Source organism: Camelus bactrianus, chromosome X (assembly GCF_048773025.1).
Source record: "Camelus bactrianus isolate YW-2024 breed Bactrian camel chromosome X, ASM4877302v1, whole genome shotgun sequence".
Classification (NCBI taxonomy): domain Eukaryota; kingdom Metazoa; phylum Chordata; class Mammalia; order Artiodactyla; family Camelidae; genus Camelus; species Camelus bactrianus.
The window spans coordinates 96,394,473-96,420,239 of record NC_133575.1 but is presented as its reverse complement, the minus strand read 5'-3'; the positions used below and the strand labels follow the sequence as shown (position 1 = coordinate 96,420,239).

The 25,767-nt window shown below is 40.0% G+C and overlaps 1 protein-coding gene across 1 annotated transcript in view; it reads left to right on the top strand.

Moving 5' to 3' along the window:
• The window catches only part of TENM1 (teneurin transmembrane protein 1), a 700,775-nt gene that overhangs the window by 559,771 nt on the left and 115,237 nt on the right, over positions 1 to 25,767 (top strand). Inside the window, exons 19-21 of the mRNA XM_074360055.1 lie at positions 2,551 to 2,670; positions 9,092 to 9,353; positions 11,628 to 11,895. Of these exons, the coding sequence (XP_074216156.1) occupies positions 2,551 to 2,670; positions 9,092 to 9,353; positions 11,628 to 11,895 (650 nt within the window). The remainder of the gene's footprint in view (positions 1 to 2,550; positions 2,671 to 9,091; positions 9,354 to 11,627; positions 11,896 to 25,767) is intronic.

The following is a 25,767-nucleotide window of genomic DNA, read 5'->3' as shown; positions in this document are numbered from 1 at the left end:
CACACAAATCTGTGTGTTTCATAAAATATGAGGAATATGAAAGAGCAGAAGAGTCAAAAGACAGGTCTACTCAGAATGAGATACAGAATGAAGGAAGAGAGGAATACAAGAGAAATGCACAGAATAATGATGACTTTTATGGGACTTTCACTCACCAGCCTGGATCCTTCATAAATATAAACTGTATAGAAAATAAAAGAGCAGCAAAGAGAAGAGACAGGTCTGTGTCATAATATATGAGCAAATAATGTCAACTAGGCTTGACAAAATAAAAACAAAAATAATTGAGCCTGATACAGCTGTGGGAAGACACAATGTTTAGATTAATGTGAACAAATAAAATAAGCGAGTGCAGAATTGTCTTGCCAATAGGGAATCAGCGACCACCTAAGTAGGCATCGTTGTCACAAAGCTTGTTCACTAATAAAGCCTTGGCGAGTTCATAATGACCCCTCACTGTACCCCACAAAGTCATCAGCACCTGGGGCCCAGGATGCACTGTTGAACTGATTTTCACACGGAGGTGGTCTCACTAACACATAGCGTCTTCTCAGCCCCTCTGGCTCCAATTCCTATGTAGTTTGTAGCTTTCTACTTAAACTATACCCAGTTTATCAAATTTTGCTTTGTTAAAGGCCTTCAAAAAGTTACTGTATAAAACTAGAGACATCCTTTTATTTTCATTTCTTGTTACGTTGGATTTAGAACCTGGAACCGGATCTGTCAGGATTAGTTCAAAATCCAGAACTCAGGGACTTTCAAATGTCTTCTCTATTAAAACAAATGGGATTTCAAAATCTCAAAATTTCAAAATCTCCCCAAAAGGGACTAGAGGAATCAGAGAAGGCAAAACAAGCGCCAGTGTACCATTTATATGCCATTCAGAATCATTATTTACAGAATTCATAAGTTGGACAGCTCATCAGAAAGAAGAAAGGCACTGATCTATGTCAGAACTAGGAATGTTGATCTGAGGAGCTCAACAAAAGCACTAATGGTGACAATTATACTAGTTTGGCTTTTGTGTGACTTAATGGCTTCTATTTTGTGTTGGGGGGTAGGGCTCAGGTGATGCAGGATAAATCTTATTAGTATAACTTATATCTGGTTCCTCTGATTGCAATGCAATTTAGTAGTGACGTTTATTGGTTGTAACACATAACACAAGCTTTAACTGGTAACCATCTTTTGCTTTTTCAGAGTATTTTTTTCTCTCTCTCTCGAATGATCTTTGTGGCCAAGAGCCTTTAGATACATTGCCTTGACTTGCTGATTCTGTTCAAAGCATATATAATGCCAGGATGGAATTATTATGATTACTTTGGAAAGTCATGTTTGCCCAAATAACATGGCCCCTTTTAATCTAAGACTGAGTTTGCCTGGATACACTAAATCTCACTTGGTGGAAAAAATGACATTGATGCCTTCAGAAAAATCATTGACCTTGCCCAATATTCTTCAACTCTACCAGTTCCAGCTACAAAATGTATGTTCTAGAGCTCAGGGCTGCCAAGGCTAGGATGGACTCTGGTGAAACGTCCTCCCCCATCCCAATAGCAGCAGACCAGTGAAAAATCTTTGCTTGGGAGTTGCCTCTGGACCCTCTTCTTAGCTGCCAAGCTCCTAAAATTTGTTACAACTTGTTGGCCAGGCTACAGCTAAAAGTATACTATAGTCAGGGAACATGTCTCTTGCAGACTTTAACTCTTAAAATTCACCAAACTAAGTCTGCTTTTTTTTTTTAATTGTTTTTCCAGAAAAAGTAATTTGACTATGTATCAAGAGCCTTAAAAGTGTTCACACCTATGTATGTAAATGCATGGAAAATGCACTCAGAATGATTTTGCTGATTACCGCTGGGGAGAAGACCAGGAACTAGAAGGGAGGTAGTCATCGGGGAGGGGACTTTAGTCATATCTACAGTGTATCTATGTATTAACTAATTTTAATTTTAATTAATTTTAGGGGGGAGGTAGTTAGGTTTCTTTGTTTATTTATTTATTCATTCATCTATTCTAACAGAGGTACTATGGATTGAACCCAGGACCCTGTGCATGCTAAACATGCACTCTTACCACTGAGCTATACCCTCCCCCCTAATTTTAATTAATTTTGATAAGAGAAAAATATCTTTCCGCAACTAGGACTACCTCCCAAGGAAATAAGAAATTCAATGCAGAAGAAATTAAGAAACAACTAAATATCCTAAATAAGGAATGGATTAAACAAGTTAAAGAATACTGTTTTAGTACTATATTATGTAATAACAAAATGATACACTAAGGAATTTCTAATTACATTGGACTGTGTTAATATACTGCCAACTGAAAAATATCAAGATTCAGAACTACACCGAGTTATAATCCCAATTTTTATTGGTAAAAAAAGGTACACATACCCTCCCTAAAATGTTATTGGTAGTTACTACTCATTGGTAAAATTATTGTTTTCTTTGTTATACTTGACTGTGTTTTCCAAAGTTTCTCCAACTTGGCTTCTAGAATCTAGTTTCAGCATGCTTTTATATTTGCCTTTGGTCTTGTGTTGCAGGCGTGCTTGTGTGATTCGAGGCCAAGTGGTGGCTGTGGATGGAACCCCTCTGGTAGGGGTGAATGTTAGTTTCTTGCACCACAGTGATTACGGGTTTACCATCAGCCGGCAGGATGGAAGGTACGTCACTGTTGCTCCTGATCATTGTGGGGACCAAATGCTGACTTCTGGCACATGAGTCAAACCAGGGCTTGGATGATGCAGTGTTTGTAAGCCCATCTTCCTTCTAGCTATGTCTTAAAAAGTCATTGGTATTATTTATTTCCTCTGTTCTCCATCTAAATCAAACCAAATTTCTCTTCTAACCTTGAGCTATTAACTCTCAAATCTTTTTTTTTTTAATTTTTTAAATGGAGGTACTGGGGATTGAACCTAGGACCTTGTGCTTGCTAAGCACACGCTCTACCACTGAGCTATACTCTTCCCCCAAAGTCTTCCTGAGACCCTGGCCCTGGGGATAGTTTTCTAGCCTTCATCTAGTTCCATGTTTAAATCCAGCTTCAAAATCCAGTGAGGTGATACAGGTAATAAAAAGGGAGCCATGGCTCCCTTAGGCTCTTCTTCCAGGGCAGCCTCAAAATATCTCAGAAATGAAGGTGTCTAAAAGGTTTCTTCCAAAAGTATACAATTCAACCACATTAAGAAATTTTTTAAAATGTGTCCCCCGCTTTGACTGCCTATGTTATTAGTGACTAACTGGTTGACAAGCATGGCCAGCCTAACCAATTCCTCTTGTTGTCTGTGTAACCATAGTGATATTAACGTTAAGCACCAACCACCAGGCTGCTCTCTAAGGGCTTCCCCAGGTTCTCTGAGACCTGAGAAGCAAGACCACTAGTTAAATCTTTTCTTCCTGGAAAAGGATTTCCTCACAAAAACATTTTTGTTGCTGTCATTTAGGTAGACATTTGTTCAGAATATTTGAGTCAATAGGCCCATGTGTCCAGCTTAAAGGTACCTATGTATGATTCTTAGGAACATTCTAATGATGGCTTTCAGGTACCCTAGTCTCCAGGTAGCTACCCTTAAAATGTCCTACTCATAACAAGCCACTTCAATACTCACATAAAGAGACCTGTTGCCTTGAAGATTTTTCATGGTGTGAGAAACTATCTCCTTTCAAGAACCTAAAATCAAACCTTATCAGTCCCAACCACTTCAGAATTGTTAATTGTTCAACTTGGGGTATCAAGAAAGGACTTATAAAACTCAGTTAAAGAAGATAATAAGGAAGATGTTTAACCTACTATAGAAAAACTATTTTTAAGATTGTAGCAAATCATGAATTCTCTGTAAATTATATTGCTAATTATTAATGAGCCATCTATTCATTACAACAAGCTCAGCAGAACTACTCTGGGAGCAGGTAGTGTGAATATATATATATATACACACACACACACAATAAAAACTATATTTCTTTTCAAATATTCCATAATTAGAGCTCTTTACTAATTCAAATTGACCTTTATCCCGATTAGATTGACGGAATTTTGGTAGTTCACGCACCAGCAACTGATAAACAAAACTGGCCTCTCCCTTGCCAGCATATTCAACCATGTGCCAGAAATTGAGAAATGGATTATTTCTTTAAGTAGAATATGCCCTCAGGGACATTTGACTTCTCATGGAGAAATGATAGGCCCTCAGTTTTTTAGCTTGTGTTCAAAGGTTTCAGTGAATTATTTGATATTCACAAAAGAACCTAAAAGGAATGTGATGTCTAAAAAGTCTAAACTTTTCTGTTTCCAGTTTACAGAAAACATTAAAGAAGGGCAATTTTTGTGTTGTTAGCTTTAAGTAAAATGCAAAGACCCTCCTCCACCGAGCCTACTGTGAGAACTAGGTGTATAGATGACAGATACTGGCCGGAGTCCCCTCTGGCAGTAAATTTCCCCTCAGGCTCCACAAAGGGTGTAAGCATTCAAAATATGTGCCCAAATGCCAACCAGACTGTCTCACTGTCATCTCTTGGACATAAAGTGACAGTGTGATGAGAGTTTCCATTTATATGTCTCTGCTTGTTGCTACCTCAGATTGAGTTAAGTACATTTCAAAAGTAGAATATCAGAGGGAAACTACAGATCTTCCTCGATTTATCATGGGGTTACATCCCGATACACCCATTGTGAGTTGAAAATATTATAAACTGAAAATGCATTGAATACACCTAACCTACCGAACATCATATTTAGCCTAGCCTGCCTTAAACATGCTCAGAACGTTTCCATTAGCCTACAGTCAGGCAATAGCATGTAACACAATGCCTGTTTTATAATAAAGTGTGGAATAGCTCATGTAATTGATTAAATACTGTATTGAAAGTGAAAAACAAACTGGTTGTGTGGGTCCAGAAGAGTTGCACGTATATCAGTTATTTACCCTCGTGATCAAGTGGCTGATGGAGCTGTGGCTCGCTGCACTGCCCAGCATCATGAGAGGGCATCTATCACATATTGTTAGCCCAAGAGAAGACCAAAATTCAAAGTATGGTTTCTACTGCATGTGTATGGCTTTTGCACCATTGTAAAGTTGAAAAATCCTAAATCAAACCATCATAACTCGGGGATCATCTGTATACCCAAGGAAAGGATTATAGAGAGGTTGAGGTTACCATTTAAATACCTAGTAGACAGAGTGTGATATACAAGATGCTGTAAAGTTCCACTTTCTGACTCCAAATCTCAATCCCAACGGTCTGCCACTGTGCCCGTTGTTCCAGTGGTATCACTGCTTTGGTTTGAGCTAGTGACTCTGTCAAAGTCCCTGTTACATGCAAACACGTTATGGGGGGTGTAGAACTAATTACGCACATTATCATCTATTTGCAAAAGTTAATTGACAACTTTCCCTAGGGAATCAGCTAAAGTCTTTGTCATGGGACCAAAGTGATGTATTAGAAGCAGAAGGAAACATGGGAGTGGAAGTTGGGCCCCTCTAAAAGTGAAAAGAGAGTAGGTATGCAGATTGGGAGAGGCCGAAGTAGCAGAAAAGAAGGAAAAAAAAGGCAATTCTAAAGGAAACACAAATATGTATGAGTATCTACTGATTCCATGCATTTTCATATCTATCCTTCTGTTTCATCTTCACAACAACTTCATGAGATAGTAAACATTATTATTGTCCTCCCCACTTGGCAGATGAGAAAACTTATCCAAATTAACACAGCTAATAAGGCTAGAGCCAAAAGTTGAACCCAAGTAATCTGGCTCTTACCTTCTATGATTTACCACCTTCAACTTAGATATGTAACAGGTGCTCAGTAATGTGTTGAAAGAGAACTCTTTATAAATAGTTCAGCTAATGATAAGCAAAATAGGTGAAGCATTGACATTCTTAGAAGATTCTTGAAAGCATTAAAAATCTCAAGAGCTTTGTTTGGAAGACTTTGGAAGATGACGAGAGGGTTTCCTCTGATTCCCCTCAAGGTAAGAGTTTGTTCATTTCTAGATACCATAAGGCAGAAATAAGCATTTTGCATAGGCTTCAATAGTCTTCCATCTGTGAATAGGACTGATTTGGCCTATTAGGGATTAACAACAGTCTCCAAATACGTCCTCTCCCTTGGCTGTTTTATGCTCACTCTCACCAGACTTTGTAACCTGCTCTCACCTGACTTTATAACCTGTTCTTAATGACCCATGCCAATGGAGACCATTTGTGGTGGAGGAAATCTCAAAAGAATTAATCATTTAGAGAGCTTTCTATTGGGTATTGGAGTAGTTTAGATGGATTTTTGGCCACAGATACACCTGCCACCACCATAGCAATTAATGAGTCACTCAGACAGTGTTTACTATATATAACAGCTAGTTGAGAAGAGGTGAAATCAGAGTTCTCCAGAGAAACTGAACCTGTGTGTATGTGTGTGTGTATAGATATATACTTATACACACACACACACACACACACATGTATATATATATACAGTTGACTCTTTAATAACATGGGTTTGAACTGCACAAGTCCACATGCAGATTTTCTTTTCCAGTAAATATGTATTACAGTACTCTTTGATTCATGTTTGGTTGAATCCATGGATGTGGAACTGCGGATGCAGAGGGCCAACTGTAAAATTATAAGCAAATTTTTGACTGCACTTGGAGGGGGGTACTCTATCCCCCACATTGTTCAAGGGTGAACTGTATATAGAGAGAGTTAGTGAGGAAGAGATTTCAAGGAATTGGTTATGTGATTGTGGGGATTTGGCAAGTCCAAAAACTATAGGGTAGCTAGCAGACTGGAGTCTCTTGGGAAAAAGTAGATTCTGCTGCTGCAGTCTTGAGGCAGAATTCCTTCTTCCTCAGAGAAACTTCAGTTTTGCTCTTTTGACTAATTGGATGAGGCCCTCCCACATTATCAAGGGCAATCCCCTTTATTTAAAGTTAACTAATTGTCGATATTAACCACATCTACAAAATACCTCCACAGCAACACCTAGATTAGTGTTCGATTAAATAACTGGGTACTACAGCCCAACCAAGTTGACCCATAAAACTAACCCAACAGGAAACCTAGGGCAAGTTCCCAGTAGAACTTAAATGTCTCTATCTGCTTATGGAGAGAATTAAAAACTAGCCTAGAATTAAGAAAATATCTATAAATTTAGTAGGGAAATGGATCTGATTTGAGAAGAAAGTTAACATTTGTTAACTCCCTATTATATGCTTGGCCCCAAGTCTTTAGCTCATTTACTCACAGTAATAACTGAGTGACAGACCATATTAACCCCATTTTACTAATGAGGAAACTGAAGTTCACAGGGGTTAAATAATTAGCCCAAAGACACAAAGTTAACATGGCAGAGCTAGGATTCAAACTCGGGTGTGTATGAAGCCAAAAACCACATCGTTCTACAAAATAAGAAGCCTGCCCAGTCTGCCTAATCTTTCTAGAAGTAGAGAATAATTCCCAGGTACATATGTTCTTGTTTGGATAGTTTATTTTGGTTTCACATTCAAATTTGTTTTTGTTTTCAAATAAGTAAGCACATCAGTTTTAAGGAGGCAAGAGCTGAGGTTTGGGTGAAGCAAATAAACTTGCCCAAGGACACAGTTAAATCAATGTAGAAAGTGAACCAGAAAAAAGGTCTCTTGACAAGTAATGTAGGATTTTCCCCCACTATGCTTGCCTTAAATTGCTCCTGTATTATCATGAATTCAGCCTCTCTGTCTTAAACCATAAGCCATTTTGGGTTTTCTTTTTTTAGTTCAAACCTAGATTATTTTCTATAGCTAATGCAGTCCTTCAAATCCTCTTTTTGGAAACTGCCTTATATTACAGCTACTTGACTGAAAAAGCAACAATAAAAAATACAGTATTAGCTATCCTTTGTTACTGTCCATTTATCTTTATCTGGCAGATTTCTGGAACAGGACAAAATTGGTAATACTGTAATAAATACAATAAATGTCATATGAAAGGAGTGGTGAGATATCCATAATTAAGTCTGATTCCCTGTCAGGGCATTTGACCACTGAAAAGTGTTTTAAGAAAGTTTTGGGGGTTTTTTTAACCACAGAATTGTTTACATCTCTCTCCTGTGGTTTTAAATTGCTTTGAATATTAAGGAGCATCCATTGCCCTTTCAACATTTTTAAGATATAATGATAATAATTTATCATTATCTTACTTTCATATGTGGCATTCTCCGCTTTTTGAATGCTTTCAAGTACACAATATCAAAGACATCATTATATCTAAAAGAGAAGTAAGGTTGAGCCGTCTAGTGCAGAATGAACTGAAATCTGAGTCTGTTTTGCTCCAATGCAAGAGTCATTTCAGAGACCACATCAAGAGATGGACTTACAAGAGAAGTAGTCTTGTTTTGGCAGAGAGATATGGGAGAAGTTGTCAATGGATATGGACAGGATCCATTACAGCTTTCTTACAAAAGGATACCAAGAGGCATTCTAGAGGGAACTGGGGATCCTAAATCTGAGGAGCCAAAGTGGGTAGCCAGACGTTCAGGTGTGGTATTGCTCAAGCAAATTTCACTGAACAAATTTCCTCGGCTGATATCTTTCTCCAAATGCCATCTCAGAGACACCGTCAGGTTTCTGACTTTATGTTTGTGACCATGAACAAGGTATTTAACCTTTTGGCGCCTTACTTTTCTTGAGTTACATTATAGGAAATTTTTTTGAAGATAAATAATGCATTGTATTAAAGATGTTGCTGAGTGTTAAATAGCCATCTTTCAGTTATCTCTAGCACACGGGGAAGCAGTGATGTCAGATTTGGCTTTGCAGAAATACATGAAGTGATTTTGTTTAAGATAGTATTAAAATTGGTTTACAGATCCTGGGTGAATATCAACTGGTGATATGGAATTTTTTTCTCTTAAGTCTTCTGAATAGTGAAAACAAGTCATCCATGGAATGAATATTTAGAGGCACTAGAGGGAATAAAATAGAGACTACAAATGGAGATAGTCTAGTCCCCAAAGAAGGAAGGGGCACCAAAATTATCTATTTGTTAAACTTTAATTTTATTTCAGTTATTCATTTGCTTGAAACTGTGTTCTGTTTTTCCTCCTCAGCTTTGACCTTGTAGCCATCGGTGGTATCTCAGTTGTCTTAATCTTTGATCGATCACCTTTCCTGTCTGAGAAGAGGACACTCTGGTTGCCTTGGAATCAGTTTATCGTGGTGGAGAAAGTAACCATGCAGAGAGTTGTATCAGACCCACCATCCTGCGATATCTCCAACTTTATCAGCCCAAACCCTATTGTGCTTCCTTCACCACTCACATCATTTGGAGGGTCCTGTCCAGAGAGGGGGACTATTGTTCCTGAGTTGCAGGTGAGTACATTGGCCTTGAATATATAAAATCACAGAATCCATGGAGTGGCCAGCTAGATCCTTTTCCTGGTCCGCCTGCCAGGCTGAGAATGTGCGGCCCTTCATTTTTCAAGAGAAGCCTTCAAATGTAATCTCCCTGGCACACATTTGCACGGTGATTGGCCAGGGCTATAGGACACTATCTCTGGCCATGGAACAAAGCAAGATGAACTAGCTGTCATGAGAATTAGACCCCAAACCATGATCTGATGAACACTGCGCTCTGAAGAACCAAGCTAGCTGGTTCAATAGTGATAACAGTATAATCACTGGTTCTGAAATGAAAGCTCCTTAAGAAATCTAGTTTTCTTCCACTGTCTAGTCCACGTCCGTTGTCATTATTCTTAGAAGTCATGACATCTCCTCTTGTTTAGCTGTGTTTAATAAAGATAGTATTCAAGCGTATGTGTTTTGTTTAATACTTTGCTTTTTAAGTGTTCAAGCTTTACAGTCAGAGGAAGATATTTTTGAAACTTCATATTTAGGATTCCTGAGAATTTTTCTTTATCAAGCATTCAGTGTTTTCATTTCAATATCAAGCCATTCAAACATCCGTAGTATAATTTTCTCACTCCATTATAGAAACATTTTAATTATTTACATTTAATTAGTTTAATGTTAACATTTTACTGATAGTTTAATGACCACCAAAATGGATTCCTAAGCCAGACGGCTCCAGAATTCAAGAAGTATCCTCAAGAAGAGGTAAATGGACAGTCCAAGGTTGAATTGGTTTTTCTTCCGTCACAACATCTCCACCTGCTGTTAGCACTGCCCAGAGGATATCACTTAGGAAAGGCTCACAAAAAAATAGTAGTCTACGCAAAAAGGAGTCCAAAAAGTTGCTGCTCCTATCTCTTCCATTATTTTTCTTTAGAAAGGAAGAAAAAACAAGATAGTATTTAATGAATACATTGAACTGGTACACCAGTCCTTCCATAGGTGTCATTAGGAAGCATGGGTCTTTTTCAAAACAAAAGTTTTTGAACCAGTCTAGGATTGCATGATTCCTTAGGGAAATGAAATACCAAGGCGGTAAGTGTCATGCTAGCCTTCACTATTATGCTTCTGCCACCATCTCGAAAGACAGAGCCAGTGGACAGTTTTGGTATCAAAAAGCTAATGCAGAGGAAGAAAAACTGGGAGAAGACTAGACAAAATGGATTTGTGCCTCAGAAAGAGAAGAATGACCAGAAATCTTAGACAATATGAGCCAGTGTGTGTTTAACAATTAGTTCTCCTCTGTGCACCAGTTTGGGAAACGAAGAAGGGACAGTGTTCTGCACTTAAAATTAATAAGGGCACAGAAATAGCCACACTAGCCATGTCACCTTAATTGCATTAAATAGTATGGGCTTTTTCTTCAGCTGTATTTTGAAAGTTGAAAGTCACAGGACACAAGATGTAGTTTCAGTGGCCACTTTTGGTTGTTTAACTCCATCTGTGCTAATAAACAAATAAGTAATAGCAATTACTTAAAGAAGCCAAGTGTTATTTTCACTCTGGGACCAACATTTGTATAAGATTTACAGAGGAATTAATGGGAGTTATTTGCTTCCCAGTCACAGGTGCCAGCTTGGAAAAGCTTGTTCCCAGCTATTGGTACATCCAGGCACAGAGAAATATGTAAGCAAAATTTGATTAAAAAGTTGGCCCTCGGGGTCATACCAAAGCTCCAAAGAAGACAAGTTTGATGGCATCAGTAAAGATTAGTTCTAGGGACACCATCATCTCTGTCATAAAATATCACTTTCTGGGCCTGTTTCCGGAGTCCTTCCTCTCAGAGAGCCGAACCTGAATAAGGCTACAGCAGTGGTCTGTGATATATGGCTTAACACACCAAACAAGTTCTGTGTCTCTCTGTATAAGAAAAAGACCTTTCATGCAATCCACAGCACTGAAATCCTTGACATTCAGCAGTGTGAGCTTCTCCAACTCCTACGAAGCAATTTCTGGAACACTTGAAAAACCAAAATTGTGATTTTCACAGTCTTTCCTGGAAAGGCAAAAAGGAGAGCGATCCTCAGGGTTGACTAGATGTCTTGCCCCCATGCAGATGTGGTGCAAAACTCAAAACCTCCGGTCATGTAGCCTCACTGAGATTCTAGAAGTACCTGGACATCCACAGATCCCTTTAAGCACTCTCCTTTGGCAGGTTTCTAAGACAAAAGCGTGCAGTATCCTTGTCTACCTGTGACCGCTGATAAAGAGTCAATTTGGCTTTTTTCCTTTCAGGTTGTGCAGGAGGAGATCCCCATTCCTTCCAGCTTTGTGAGGCTGAGTTACCTGAGCAGCCGCACCCCCGGGTATAAAACCCTGTTACGAATCCTTCTAACACATTCAACCATTCCCGTGGGGATGATAAAAGTACACCTCACAGTAGCTGTGGAAGGGCGGCTCACACAGAAGTGGTTTCCTGCTGCAATTAATCTCGTCTACACATTTGCTTGGAACAAGACCGACATCTATGGACAGAAGGTCTGGGGCCTGGCAGAGGCTTTGGGTATGTTGAAATAATTCTATGTAAATAACAATGTAATGTTCACAAAACAGAAAGTGCTAGCTGCATATTAATTTGTATTTGGAATAATTACGGGTTTTCTTCTGTTTGAAGGATCTAAGGCACTTTTTCATTTAAACACCCCCTTTGGGCCTGTTGAGAGTTCCCTTTTGACATATTTTTGCTTCAGAACGATTTTAGTTCCCCTTTCATGATGGCTGCATACCAGTGGAATCACACAGTATCTGGCTTGTAACTGTCTCCAGAGCTGAATATTGCCTTCTGTGACCTTTGGTGTGGTGTTCTTTAGGTCATGTTTTTGAATTTGACATTTAGACTGTCATTTTCGCTTAGAAAATACAAAATTTTAACTTATAGGCATCTCCACTTACTATCTTTTATGTCTAAGATGGTTAGACTCCATTAGCTCGTTACTGCGGTAGGTTAAATAAAAAATCACCCTGCCTTCCTAGTCGTTTTGACTTTAAAACCTAGAATCTTACAGCTAGCAGGGATCTTAAGAGGTCCTTTGGGTCTATGGTTTTCAGATACTTAATTTCCTCAGACAGATGAAAGTTCTTAAAAATGAGACAGACAGATCTGCCAACTTTTTATTTTGCCAAGTAAGAATATTTTAAAGGAAAAAAAAAAGCCTGCAATCTCCTATTGCCTACCACTACCATAATTTCAACATGGAGGGATACCTTAACATCAAAAAGAGGAATAGCCTGTCTCAAGAAATGATAGTAAACAATCTAATACTGATGCTCAGAGAGACAGACAGATCAACAGACAGACACCGGTGTCTTTATGTCTCTCAGTCCGTAGAAAACAGCGAAAACTTCCTAAGAGACCTGACAGGTCTACAGAACCGCAGTTGGGAGCCATTGATTCTTGTGCCTTCAGGCAATAGCTCGTGGAAATCATCCTTGGACAGATGAGAAGACTATTTTTAAAGTTCTCCAGGGGAGAGGTTTTCATACTCTCCCTTGGAAGTGTCTATCATGGTACAACTCCCATATAACTGACCCATGTTTCTTAGACTACAGTGTGTCAATTTCCTCTTTCCAGAGGGAAATATTAGAGAGGAAAAAAAAACCTGGTGACTCTTCTTTGCCCAAGAGACCCTCACATATGTAAATAATTAATCCATCTCTGTTGGACTTTATTAGAATGCAAGGACCATGGAGTGTTTCAGACTTCCTCAGTTAGTGGGGAGTTATTATAAAGACACGGGAAAGTAAGAAAGAACAAGAAAAGGCATCAGCAGCCTCACAGGCAGCTCTCGCCAAACTGCAGCCTTGCTCGGGACGCACTGCAGTCCTAGATTGGCATCCAGTCCATCAACTAAGCTCTAGTTGTCCCCCCTCTGCAGCAAGAGTCCACTGCTTCCACTGTGGTGACTCAGCCATACCGATGACTGAGCTCACCACTTCTCCTGCCATAGAACTACCCTCATTTTCTCTCAGCTCTTGCAAACTCCACAGTCTGGTGATTTGCATTCAGAGTCCTCTTAGAATATCGGATTGTGTCACCAGTCACCATGTAGTAGAAAACAGCTGTGAAGGCAGAGCTCTCCCATTAGGCTAACTACCAACAAGGTCGCTGGCCAGCCCGTAGAGTCCTGCTCAGTCCCTAGTCCAGTGAGCGGAATGAAGAGAATGCCTCTGGTGCCAGACACCCTCCCCGGGTTCAAATCATCCCTCCTCTACTTACTAGCTATGCCACACTGGTTAAATCAATCTCCAAATGCCACAGTTTCTCCATCTATAAAATGGGTGTCATGAAGAGAATATTACTCACAGGTTACTGTGATATGAGGGTTAAATGAGATGAGTGAGTGCTTCATACATGGCAAGCACTCAACAAATGTTGGTCTCTGGTATAGGTTTTGTCAGTTTCCCTGTGATTAGCATATTAGGATCACAAGGTATAAAGCGTGGAGCCTCTGCGGGTATTTGTTGCCTCAGTGTCTCTAAGAAGGGAGCTATGGGCTTAACAGATTGGCACTCTGTGTTAGTAATTCTCTATTTGCCATCCCTGACACACGCAGATACACACACAGTCTCTTCTCTGCCCTTCTGTGTGTGCTGAAAGACTGGCATCTATAGACCACAATGCCTGGACTCCTTCAGTCTCTGGCTTCCCTTTTGATTCGGTCAATGGATGGCACCATCAGGAGACTGCAGGGTGGAAGGAGAAAAAGGTCAGGGGATTTATCCCTCTCCCTGCTTCACTGCAGTTCCAGCAGTGACTACACTAGAAGATGGCAGCTCCTGTTGGGTAGTGCCTCCTCCAAATCCCCAAGCTCTCTCTGCTCTCCCTGGACCCCTCTCTGCAAGCCCAGACAGCTCCCCAGTGTTGCCCGTTCCTGGGTGGGTCGTGACTTTTGTTGAGTCCCTTTACCCTGTTCACACCTCTGTAAATAGTCCAGTGAACTCTTTGCTCTGAACACCTGCATGTGACATCTGACCCCTGCTGGGACCCTGACTGATGCATACTCAAGGCCTCATGTGCCCCTCTCCAGGATATGACACTAAAGCCTTTGCTTCACTAGAATAATCTAAAATTCCTTAGAGGAATTTTAGATTATTCCTCCTTAGGGCTTTGTTTTCCAATTCTTTATAGCCTTCCTCAGAACCCCTGCCAGATAGTTAGATTCTTGGTTTTTGTTGGTTTGTTTTTCTTTTTCTTTTTCTTTTTTTTTACTTTTTTCTTAAGTTGTGATACTTAGCTATTTACTCTGGTAAACAGCTAACCAAGACCATATCTGGCAGTTATTTCTTGCTAGGGTTCACATAAATGCAGGTTAACCTTACTTTAAAAAAAAAAAAAGTTTTATTGAGATATAGTTCATATACCAAAAACTTCACCCATTTAAAGTGTACAATTCAGTGGATTTTAGTATTATGACAAGGTTGTACAATCATCACCAATATTTAATTCCAGAACATTCTCATCACCAAAGTAGTCCTAAACATACTAGCAGTCACTCTCTACTTCTCCCTCTCCTCCAGGCGCACAGCCACCAATCTCCTTTCTGTCTCTACGGATGTACCTATTCTGGATATTTCAAACAAATACAGTCACGTAATATGTGGTCTTTTGTATCTGACTTCTTTCAGTTGGCATAATGTTTCCAAAGGTCATCCATGTTAGTATATATCGGTTCTTTGTTCCTTTTTATGACTGAATAATATTCCATTGCATGAATATACCACATTTTGTTTGTCCACTCATCAGCTGGTGGACATTTGGGTTGTTTCTACCTTTTGGCTATTGTGAATAGTGCTGCTGTTAACATTTGTATCCAAGTATTTGTTTGAATAGCTGTTTTCAATTCTTTGCAGACTATACATAGTAGTAGAATTGTTGGGTCATATGGTATTCTGTGTGACTTGTTGAGGAGCCACCAAACTGTTTTCCACAGTGACCACACCATTTTATCCACCTCACTTTATGCATAAAAATTGTTACACCTCTTCCTTTTAAATACCTCCAGTGCTAAAGATTCTAAAATTTTCCTCCGTCTTGTAGTTAAGCACTCTTAATGGCTTAGTTTCTAAGATATCCATGAATGATTGAATATAACAACTAAGACAAAAAGAAGGGCAAAATGTTCTAGGATACACACAAGTGATGATGACTTCGTCCCTATTGTTTGTCTATGGATGTTAGTTTACTTGCTGTTTCTACTGGTGTTCCTAGTCAAAACTTCCACCAGCATTCTGACTATAAAATAGCCTTAACTAAAATGCTGAAATATATATTGTTGGTTCCTTTTTAAGGCTCATAATAGTAATAAAAGCAAGAGACAATTGACTCACTCAGAAATATCCAAGGGAGAGGGGAAAAAGTCCCTCATGATGTTTTATGTGCACTTAAGGGACATATTTTTTTAAGGCAGAGAAAGAAGATTGGCAAGGATCCCAAGGAAAACAGCCAAACTAATTTCAAGTGTGGTACCTAAGATGGAATATGGATTATTTACCTTGTAGAAAATGTTCCTGATAACTTAATCATTGTTAAATGGATTTTATTTACTACCTCGTCTCCATTTCCAGCCCCACAGAGACTAAGAGAATTTTCTTGACGGTGGTAAAGCATTAGAACAGGTGGTAGAATGAAGTTGGAGAATCTACTTCTCTGAAGATGGATTGTGAGTGCCTTAAGAATATAACAGACAATAAATAGTTCAGGTGATAAACAGATGGAGGCAGAGGGATCAACTATATTACCACTGAGCTCATACCTTAATAGATATGATTGACTCTAAACAAGCAAAGAAGAAAACATTTAGTTGTACTCCTGGCCATATTTTATAATCACCTAACTGATATGAGACCAGACTAAATTGTGTACCAGATATTAACAGTGGTGCTATATATATGACACTTCTCAGATTTGCTTGAAATATACTAGAAATTCTAGTATAGCCTTTTGGTAGGCAGAATAATAGCCATTACCTCCCAAAGATGTAAATATACTATGTTACATGGCCAAAGATAATTAAGGTTTGAAATGGAATTAGATACGCTAATCAGCTGACCTTGCGATGGGATAATTATCCTAGATTATCTCGGTAGGCCTCATGTCATCACAAGGGTCCTTAAAAGTGGAAGAAGGAGGCAGAAGGAGAGGTCAGAGTTAGAGGAAAACAGAACTCTAATTACAGAAGAAAGACACAGCAAGATGCAGTATTGCTGGCTTTGATGATGAAAGAAGGGGGCCAAGGACCAAGGGATGTGGGTGGCCTCTAGAAGCTGGAAAAGACAAGGAAATGGATTCCCTTTTAGACCCATCAGAAGGAACTCAGCCTCCTGACCCCTTGATTTTAGCTCAATGAGACCCTTTTTAGAAGAGTCTATAAGATGATAAATCTGTGTTGATTGAAGCCTTTAAGTTTGTTGTAATTTATTACAACCGCAATAGGAAACAAACCTTGACCAATCTTCATACGGTCCCAGTGATAGCTAGGATTTTGGTTAAAACTATGGCTAGAAAAGTCTCCCACTCTTCCTCCTTCCCTCACCACTTAAATATGAACCTCTGTCCCCCTCGTTTCTGAGTGATGGAGAAAGAGGTCAGATTTAAACAAGCTGAATGTGAAGTGATGGTGAATATCTGAGGTGAAATGCTCACTTAGTTTGAAATGTGGGGCTCTTGTTTCCCACATGGCTCAGCTGTGGGAAATTGGTGTGATCTCTAAGGGCCAGAGTGTCACAAAAGAAGAATAGATTGTTGAGAGACAGGCAAAATGAGAAAAGGAATGCTTGAGATCCTAACGTATCCCTCCAGTTTTTGTAATGAAACAGATTTTGCAACTGGAGGGATAATACTAGAGTGAATAAATTACCAGTGGAGGTTGTGTGAACTAATTCCTTGGAGAAGTATCAATGGCAGCTGATAAGATTGATTAATCCAAGTACAATATTGATCAAGTGGAAGAAGAGTAAAATCACCCCCAGGGTTGCTGTACAAAAACCACAATCACCAGTTCATCCGGCTTAAAGATTTTGTTGTCTGATACACAGACAAGATTCCCCTGCTAAAAACTCCATGTGAGCATTTGAAATAATTTGGCCTTGGTACTTTATTCTCTGGCTCTAAATAAGGTATGATGTCTAGAAATCATTGTATATTATTTAGTTTCTTTCCCAACTCTGCTGCTTGCAAAACAATGTAAAAAAAAAATCATTATTTTTACGTTCACAGTGCCATTAAAGTTCTAGAGACGGTTTATTTAATTTGACAAACTGGCTTGTTCAGGGGCTCTGATCTGCATCCACTATATGAATTTTGTCAGAATAATTCCCTATGTCCGCCTGTATCTGCATACATTATCAATACGTAATAATGCATTCTGCTTGGTCTTCATTTTAATTAAATTAAATTGCAGCGGTTTGGAGTCCTAGAAGTTCAGGAAATCAGCCATCCGCCTTTAGTAGCACTGCTATAAACAATTCTATTTTTCTTCAAGGTTATTGGTAACAACAATTGCATAATTATTTAGTACAGTAGTTTGGCAAGAAAGAGTGGTGTTTCAGGGAGAACTAGACTTCCTAAAGGTTCACGACGCAAAGGAGTCTGTGTAAATTGTGTTAGAGAGAAACAGGGGAACATTAATGGTAATAGGTGCTAAGCTACGGTTGCTTTGTGCACACAAAACATCCCCGAGAACGATGCTCTAGTGTTCATAAATTTCCCTTCAGTAAAACCTAGGCAGGCTGGGCAGCCACAAAAATAGCATCCACTGAATATTTTAATAATAAATGGGTAGTGCTTTACAATTTGCAAAGTACTCTCACATGCATTTTCTCATTTTAATCCTTATAACATTCCTGCCTGGTAGGCATGGCATGATTAATATGATCTTCATTTTATAGAGTGGGAAACTGAGGTTCAGACAGAGCAAGTGATGAAAGACCTTCCCAGAGCAGGGATTCAAACCTGGGTCTCCCATTCCTGAGTTCTGTGTGCCTTTCACTACTGCCTCTCTTCACTGAAGGGACCAACCCACCTTACCGAGTACCCAATTCAACGTCCCAGTGGCTTTCTGTCAAAGAAGCTAGCAGAGATAATAATCTTTCATCATTTCTCTCCACTCAGGAATTCGTAATCATTAACTGAGAGCAGGGCTGTTTTATCCATTCAGCTTTATAGGCACAGCACCAAGGATATGAGGTTTTCAAGGACCTGTGAAAATGTTTGCAACCTGAAAAATAGAGGTATTGGCACCAAAAGATGCAAAGAAAACCAGAAAATCAACATTAACAAATTGTTCAGATAAATGTCTGCAAAGTGGAGCGTTATGTCAGCTTGTCAACTCCAACTCAATTTTCACACTTAGTATGAAATATGTTTAATGTTGGATATGGGGTATAAGTTGTATCCACTTTAATATTTCTGATAAAATGTGAGATGAGGACCTCCAAAGAGTACCTAGAGCGTACCAGGGTTTTTAAATGACCCTTGATTGATACTCTGGTAAGCAAGTGGTCTGTGCCCATTTCAAACTGCTGGTCACACCCGGTAGTAGATTGTGAAATCCATTTGGTGAATCAACCAGTACTTTTTTAATGGAATGGAATGGAACAAAACATATATGAATAGACTAGACCAGACTAGAACAGAACAGAATAGAAAATACCATAATGTAAAGCTATTTAGAGGGTACTGTTTTAGAAAACTTTGTTTCACTTATACATGAGTGTATGTTTTGTATCTCTCCACATGTATTTTGGATCACAATTAAATGACTTTCAGGCATAAGAATTTGACAACCATTAGTAAGATAATATAGTCAAGAGACAGAAAAATTAAATGATTTACCAAACCGTATGACTTATTTTCCAAGTCAGCATTTATGACGATTCTTGCCTCCCAATCTCCTCTACCAAGCCATCTCAGCACATTATGGTGATATCTCTTTAACATTCAGTGACCACATAATTTATCATTCAAACCAGGATCCCCTTTCAAGGGGATGCTGTAAACAACAGTGTAACTGGATACTGTTTGGGGCCAATCAGGATACACAAAGCTTCTACTTCAAGGCTATCCCTAGCTTCCAATCCTTATTTCTTAAATTCAGAGCAAATAAAAGTTTATTTATTTGGCACTTCTGAATCATGGGTCTTTCCCTTAATAGCCAGCATAGAAGAAAAAAGCACTTGCTAAGAAGTCACAGGGTTTGAGCTTCAGTTCTACCTTTTACTGCTATAGCTGGATGACCTTGGACTAGTCACTTCACCTCTCTGTGTCTATCATCTCATCTATCAGATGGGAGTAAACATATCTTTCTTATGAGTTTTGTAAATCTTCAAGTTAGGTAATATACACAAAAATGTTTTTAACTGTTAGGTGTTATGCAAATGTAAGGTGATATTATTTTAAGGAGGCCATGGATGAAAATTCCAAAAGATAGGTAACCCTTCAGGGTACGGCCTCTCTGACATGACAAATTGTGCTGCCCAGTGTAATATCCACTGTATCTGCAGTGCTTAGCAAATTACCTGCCTGGCACATAGAGCTGCTCAGCAAAGGTTTGCTGAGTCATTAAATAACCAGCACGTTTCTTTCCATTGCAATATCGCATCCCCTTTAATCAGTCACGTTATTTCAAAGGATAACCAGTCCAGTTTCAAGGTGAATCTGTTTCCTAAATCCCCCCAAAGAAAAATGCCTAAATACTGCTAGAAGGTGGTCATCTTCTGTTTTCTTCTGTATTGGGGGGGATGGGGGCGGGGGAAGGGTTGTTCTTCATGTGTTTTTGATGCACTAGAAAGACACCGACTCTCTAGCCACCCTGACCTTCTTTCAGTCTCCCAAAGATATGAAGCCTCAAAGTGTTGCACACATGCCACTCTCTCTCCCTAGAATGTTCTTTCCTGTACTTCATGAGATAAATCCCTTCTGCATGAAGAGGCTTTTTCTTTGCCTTCCAGTTCCAACTGAAATTCCCTTGATACACTATCTCATAATACCCTGTACTTTCCCATCATAACATTTATCACAATGTGTGTGTGTGTATGTGCGCGCTGTTTTGTTTCATATTTGTTCCTCTCACTAGAATGTGAGCTCCACTGCGAGGAGTGCTGCCTCGTTCATTCTCCTATCCTCAGTGCCTGGCAACAGGAGGGACTCATTAAATGTGGCATATTTGTTGAATGACTAAACAAACAAACGAATAAGGACAGAGGCTAAGGCTGACCCCTTAGCCTGGCCTATGTAATAGGATGGTGGACTTGCCAAGTGGCAGGAGGGCAGTGCCCAGGTCCACAAAGGCACCCGTGAATGTACGTGTGAGCCAGTACATCACCCTGCCTTCTGTGGTACGTAGGTTCCAGGTTCCAGGTTCGCTTTTATGCAGCTAGGCTCAGGCAAAGCAGCCAGAAAACAAATTCATAATATTAGGTTATGGTGTATAGGACCTCCTAGATGCTTTTGACCTTTCCTAGATGTACTTTCTCTCCATCCAACTACTATGTTATTTTTCGTGCTATCATATTTAAACCGGTAAGGTTATTTTTGTACACTGACAAGGTACCAATCCTAAGGAAAATTTTACCAAATCATATCCAGTGATTCATTAAAAAGATAATACATCATAACCAAGTACTGTAGAGTGTATTTTAAGACCTCAAAGATGGTTCAGCATTAAGGAATCTGTTGCTAGAATTTACCACCTTAATAGATTAAAAGAGAAAACTATGTGAATATCTCCGTGAGTGCTGAAAAGGCACTTGTAAAAATTCATCACCTGATTCTGACATTCTTACTAAGCCAGGAATAACAGATAGGTAAACAAAGCATTTCAGGCCACTGAGTGGTGTGTCAAACTGAGGAGCCTCTGGGGTCATCCTATCCAATGAAAAATCACTAGAGAATAGGAAAAAGTAGAAGTTCTGGGGGCAGGTCCCTGTTCTCAGCAGATAGCATTTCACCGGTGTAGCCTCGGTCTGTTGTCGCCTTGGCCTGCATTTGGTTCATTCTGTCTCTTGTCTTTTATTGTTGTTCTTTTACAGTAATCTACTATTTTAAAAGAATGGGAACTATTCCTTGTTCTATTTAATGATTTCTTTTGGGTAAGAAGGTTTTGATCTTGTTGTTAGTTACCTTTTAAATGTGATGAAATTATTTTTAGATGTTCCTCAAGCTCAGGAAGGTAACGTAAATTTCTCACACTGACTATCAGACTACTTTTAATTACATATTGCCTTCATAAATGCAGCCATTATGAATTCTGAAGCCTTAGCCTGAAGCTGTTGAAAATCAGCTGCTCAATCTTGTCATACTTTGCACACCAGCTTCATCACATGGCATCTTTACCTTGGCAATTTAACGTCAGCCTCCTACCCAGGAACTTACAGATGAGTGTCACAGTCACTAAATTGCATGTCAGGGGTGCTGTGGCTCTCAGCTTTCTTAGTCCCCACATCTTACTAATGCTGCTGCTCTGATTCAGTTACTGTTTTTCTAATGTCAAATGGCTTTGAATATAACAAAGGCTTCTTTATAAGCCAGTGTCAGATTTGCAAGATGACTAACAGTGAAGTCAGAGGTGCAAATCCTGTGACCAGAGGACAGAGTCCTCTACAAAAGTAGCAAGCCTATTGTCACAATCAGTGACTCTTGGTTAAGGAACACCCCATTCATATCTCTGTGTAGAGGTGAGGGAGAGACTACAGGAAGACAGAAATCCAGAGGAACTAAGGGTGTCACAAGAGAGGCAGTCACATGGTTTGAAGAAAGGATTCTGCCATATTAATGGCTTTTTCTCAGCTGCCTTCCCCATATAGGCCCCAGCAGCATGGGACCGTGGTACCAGCCCCTGGGAAGTGTAGTCCCGCCCCCCCAATCCCCACTTATTGCCAGACTAGTCTGTCTTCTATAGCGCCTCTGAAATGTTGATGAATAATTTTTTTCCTTCTCATTACACTATTCTTCCCGAACCCACTCCACAGTGCCAGAGGCTGAATCCGTGGCCTCCACCATGCTGTGCTGATGATCATATGTGATAGATAACAGGCTGCCTGGGAAATGGTAGTGGGTCCACTCTGCTTATTTAACGGAACCTCAGCTGTCACAGTACCAGGCAGAGTGTACTGTCAGGGCTCAGCATTCTCGGCGCCAGCCCCTGAGTAGCCCTTTCTTCCCCATATTTAATTATATGAAAAAGAGTAGGCTTCCGTGCATTATAGTCTGCTTCCATGAGAGGATGTCTAGGGTTGGTTGCCGCTGTATTTGCCAGTTCCTTGTGCATTTGGAGAGCAGCTCAACTCTGTGGGGTGAAACGTCTGCCTTCTCATAAACCGACTGCAAGTTCCAGGATTCTGTTACAGTGTGCTGCTGTCAGGAAGAAACCTTGCCTTGTTACTCTGAACAAGGAGCCACGTACAAAAATACCCCAACACACAGCCATTCTCATTAAAGTCAGTTGGAATTTTGGACAAGTCTTAAGTATAAATTATAACTTTATTAGCTCATAGAGCTTTCTCAGGAGAAAATAAATGTAATAAAAATTAGAGGGAACTTATTAAGTGGCTGCCTTGTTGCTATTTGCTATGACTCGGGGAAAAAAGTAATATAATTGTGGGGTTTGCAGCCAGTGCACTTTTTTGTTGCGGGCTAGAGAGCAATTCAGAGAGCAGATATGAGGAGGTGAAGAGGATGTCTCATTGCCACTGCACTGAGAACTCTTTAATTGATACTTTATATAAGCATTTCCTGCCAGAGTTGGGAGGATCTTTAACTGTTACTGAGAGGGGGAGAGCAGGCTCCAAATGCGTCGGAGGTCACCAGGGCACACTACTTATTTGCAAAAGTGCACAATCACCTTCTGGAAAAGAGATTCTAGGGGAGCACACCGGGCTTAAAATATATGAAGGACAGACCCTGACAGTGGTAGAGGAGGAGATGACGGCTTGAAGGGAACTTGTCATCATTATCATTGTGATTATTCATTAACCAAGACTTTTAAATGTTGCAAGAGAAGCAAAAACTGTGTTATTCTACACACCAGTGTAGCCCTCACTGTGTTCTCTCACCCCTGGATTTTTCCAACATGAGATACAGTGCTCTCTTTGGCTTTGGGGTTTGATTCCCCAATTTGGACTGATCAATTACAATCTTGAAAGAATGCACTTCAGAATCATAGAGTGAAAATGCTAGAGGAGGATTATAAGAATTATCTAGTACAGCAGTCTTTGATTTGAGGTCAGACTTTAGGAGGTCAGTGGACCCACTAGAATTGTATACAGAATTTTGTGTGCATATGCATTTTTCTAGGAGGAAGATCCATCACTTTTATCAAATTCATAACAAAAGATTCCCTGACCCAAAAGGGTCTAAGAACCATGAATTCTGGTCCATCCTCATCTCCCTCCTTTGTTACCGATGAAGAGCGTGACTCCCAGAGATGGGAGATCATTTGCCTGCGACTACACAGCTAGTTAATGGCAGACCTAAGAATTTAAGTTTTTTCTGACTAGGTCTAAAACCAACTCTGTCCACTATGCCAGAGTTGTTTTAGCAAGCTCCGGGGCCATGATAAGATATATCAAGGAGATTGTAGACAGCAATGATTTGTGCCACACCTGTAACCCAAACTAAATTACCTTTGAGATGGTTTTTTATCACTGAAATTCTGTGTTTCTATCCCTCTTAATAGAGAACAGCATTGACACAGATGATCCCAAACTAATTTCCCTTTAGAAATCATTTCCATTTTATGATGAGTCTTTCCCACTCCCCATTAATCTCCCTTGCTAATAACACTTGGTTAGGGCTAATACTAAAATGAGTTTGCATTCCATGAGTCTTCACCAGCTGATGCCAGGGTAGAAGGGCATCCCCATTAGGACCAGCTACATAATTTGCAGGGCCCGGTGTTAAATGAAAATACCTAACCTCTTGTTAAAAACGTACTAAGGATTTCAAGACAGTGACAGCAGAGGATTAAGCCGAGTAGGGGGCCCTTCTAAGCATGGGCCCCTGTGCGGCTACACAGGTCACACACCAGTGAAGACAGTCCTGATCCCTATTAAAGCTTTGATGGAGCGGGGGACAAAAAGAAGTCACCTTGTGGTTTAAAATTGGCCACAGATGATCCCCCAAATTAGCGAGTTGTATATTCATAATCATGAAGACTTTTTGGCTTATCTGTGCATGCGCTCACACACACACACACATGCACACGCACACACGCACACACGCACACACAAATCTGTTGAACTAAAATTACCATCTTTTCCCTTCACCTAATACCAAAATCCCAGACTAGTCTGCTTGAATTTTTCCTCTTAGGGCCTATTTTGCTGGCATTGTTTAAGCACACATTTTCATTACCAGTTTTCATAACCAGATGACAAAAGGAAAAAGGAATGAGTTCTCCAGGGGCACCTGAAGAGTCAGGTAGAGGCAGGTACTCGAAAGCAATGGCAGACGACCAGCAAGGGATATTTTCAGCTGCCAGAAAGGGGGTCTGCAGTGTAATGAGCCAATACTCTCAGGCTTGGAACATACTGAGGACAGAAAGTGTTTTAAATTCAAGAAGCAGAACTCTGGGGTTCTAACAGGTAAGCAGGCTTACCAGCTGAGAAAATGACTGAGACTTGGTATACTTGAGTTCTACATATTTCAGTAGAGCCGAGGCACCCAAGCTGTCACATTTCGCACTTCCCATTTTAGAGGCATACTGGGGTTCCCAGTTTTATGCACAACATCTGTGCTTCGTCAGAGTTGAAGCCAGAATGCTGGGTGATGTCCCATTGGTTAGCTACACGCCGAAACCAAAATCTCTTGTGCACAGAGTGGAATTTACACCTGCAGTGCATGTAGAACTCTAAGCAAATTCAGACTTCGCGGCAAACCAAAGGCCAGTTAGCATGGGAGCAAATATAAATTGGTAGAATCGATTTTTATTTGCCTCATGTGTAGTCAGTTGTTGTATAAGTGACCCGGTACTCTGAAGCCAGCTTCCTAAGTGCGTTTTGCGCTCTGGAGACATCAGAAACCATCCCTCCCTGCGTTTCTCCTACCAAGGTAAAGAAAGAAATTCTGTCACCACAGCTTAAACCTTCACAGAGCTTATTTCTTCAGTTTTACAACACACCTCCTACTCCAAAGCCCATACTCCAGCTTAATGTTCATGAATATCTGGTGCATACCTAATGACAGCCTCAGTAGCTCACTTTTTCATGTATTTACCCAGTATGCACTGACTGGCCGCTTTGGGATGCCCGATGCTGGGCTAGGTGCTGTGCTGCAGTACGGCCGGTGAAAGGCATTTGCAGTCAGATTTCAACCCCAGTCAGAATTCAGTAGCAAATGCATTATCCACAGAATTGCCAACCAGTGCAAAAATGAAGCAAA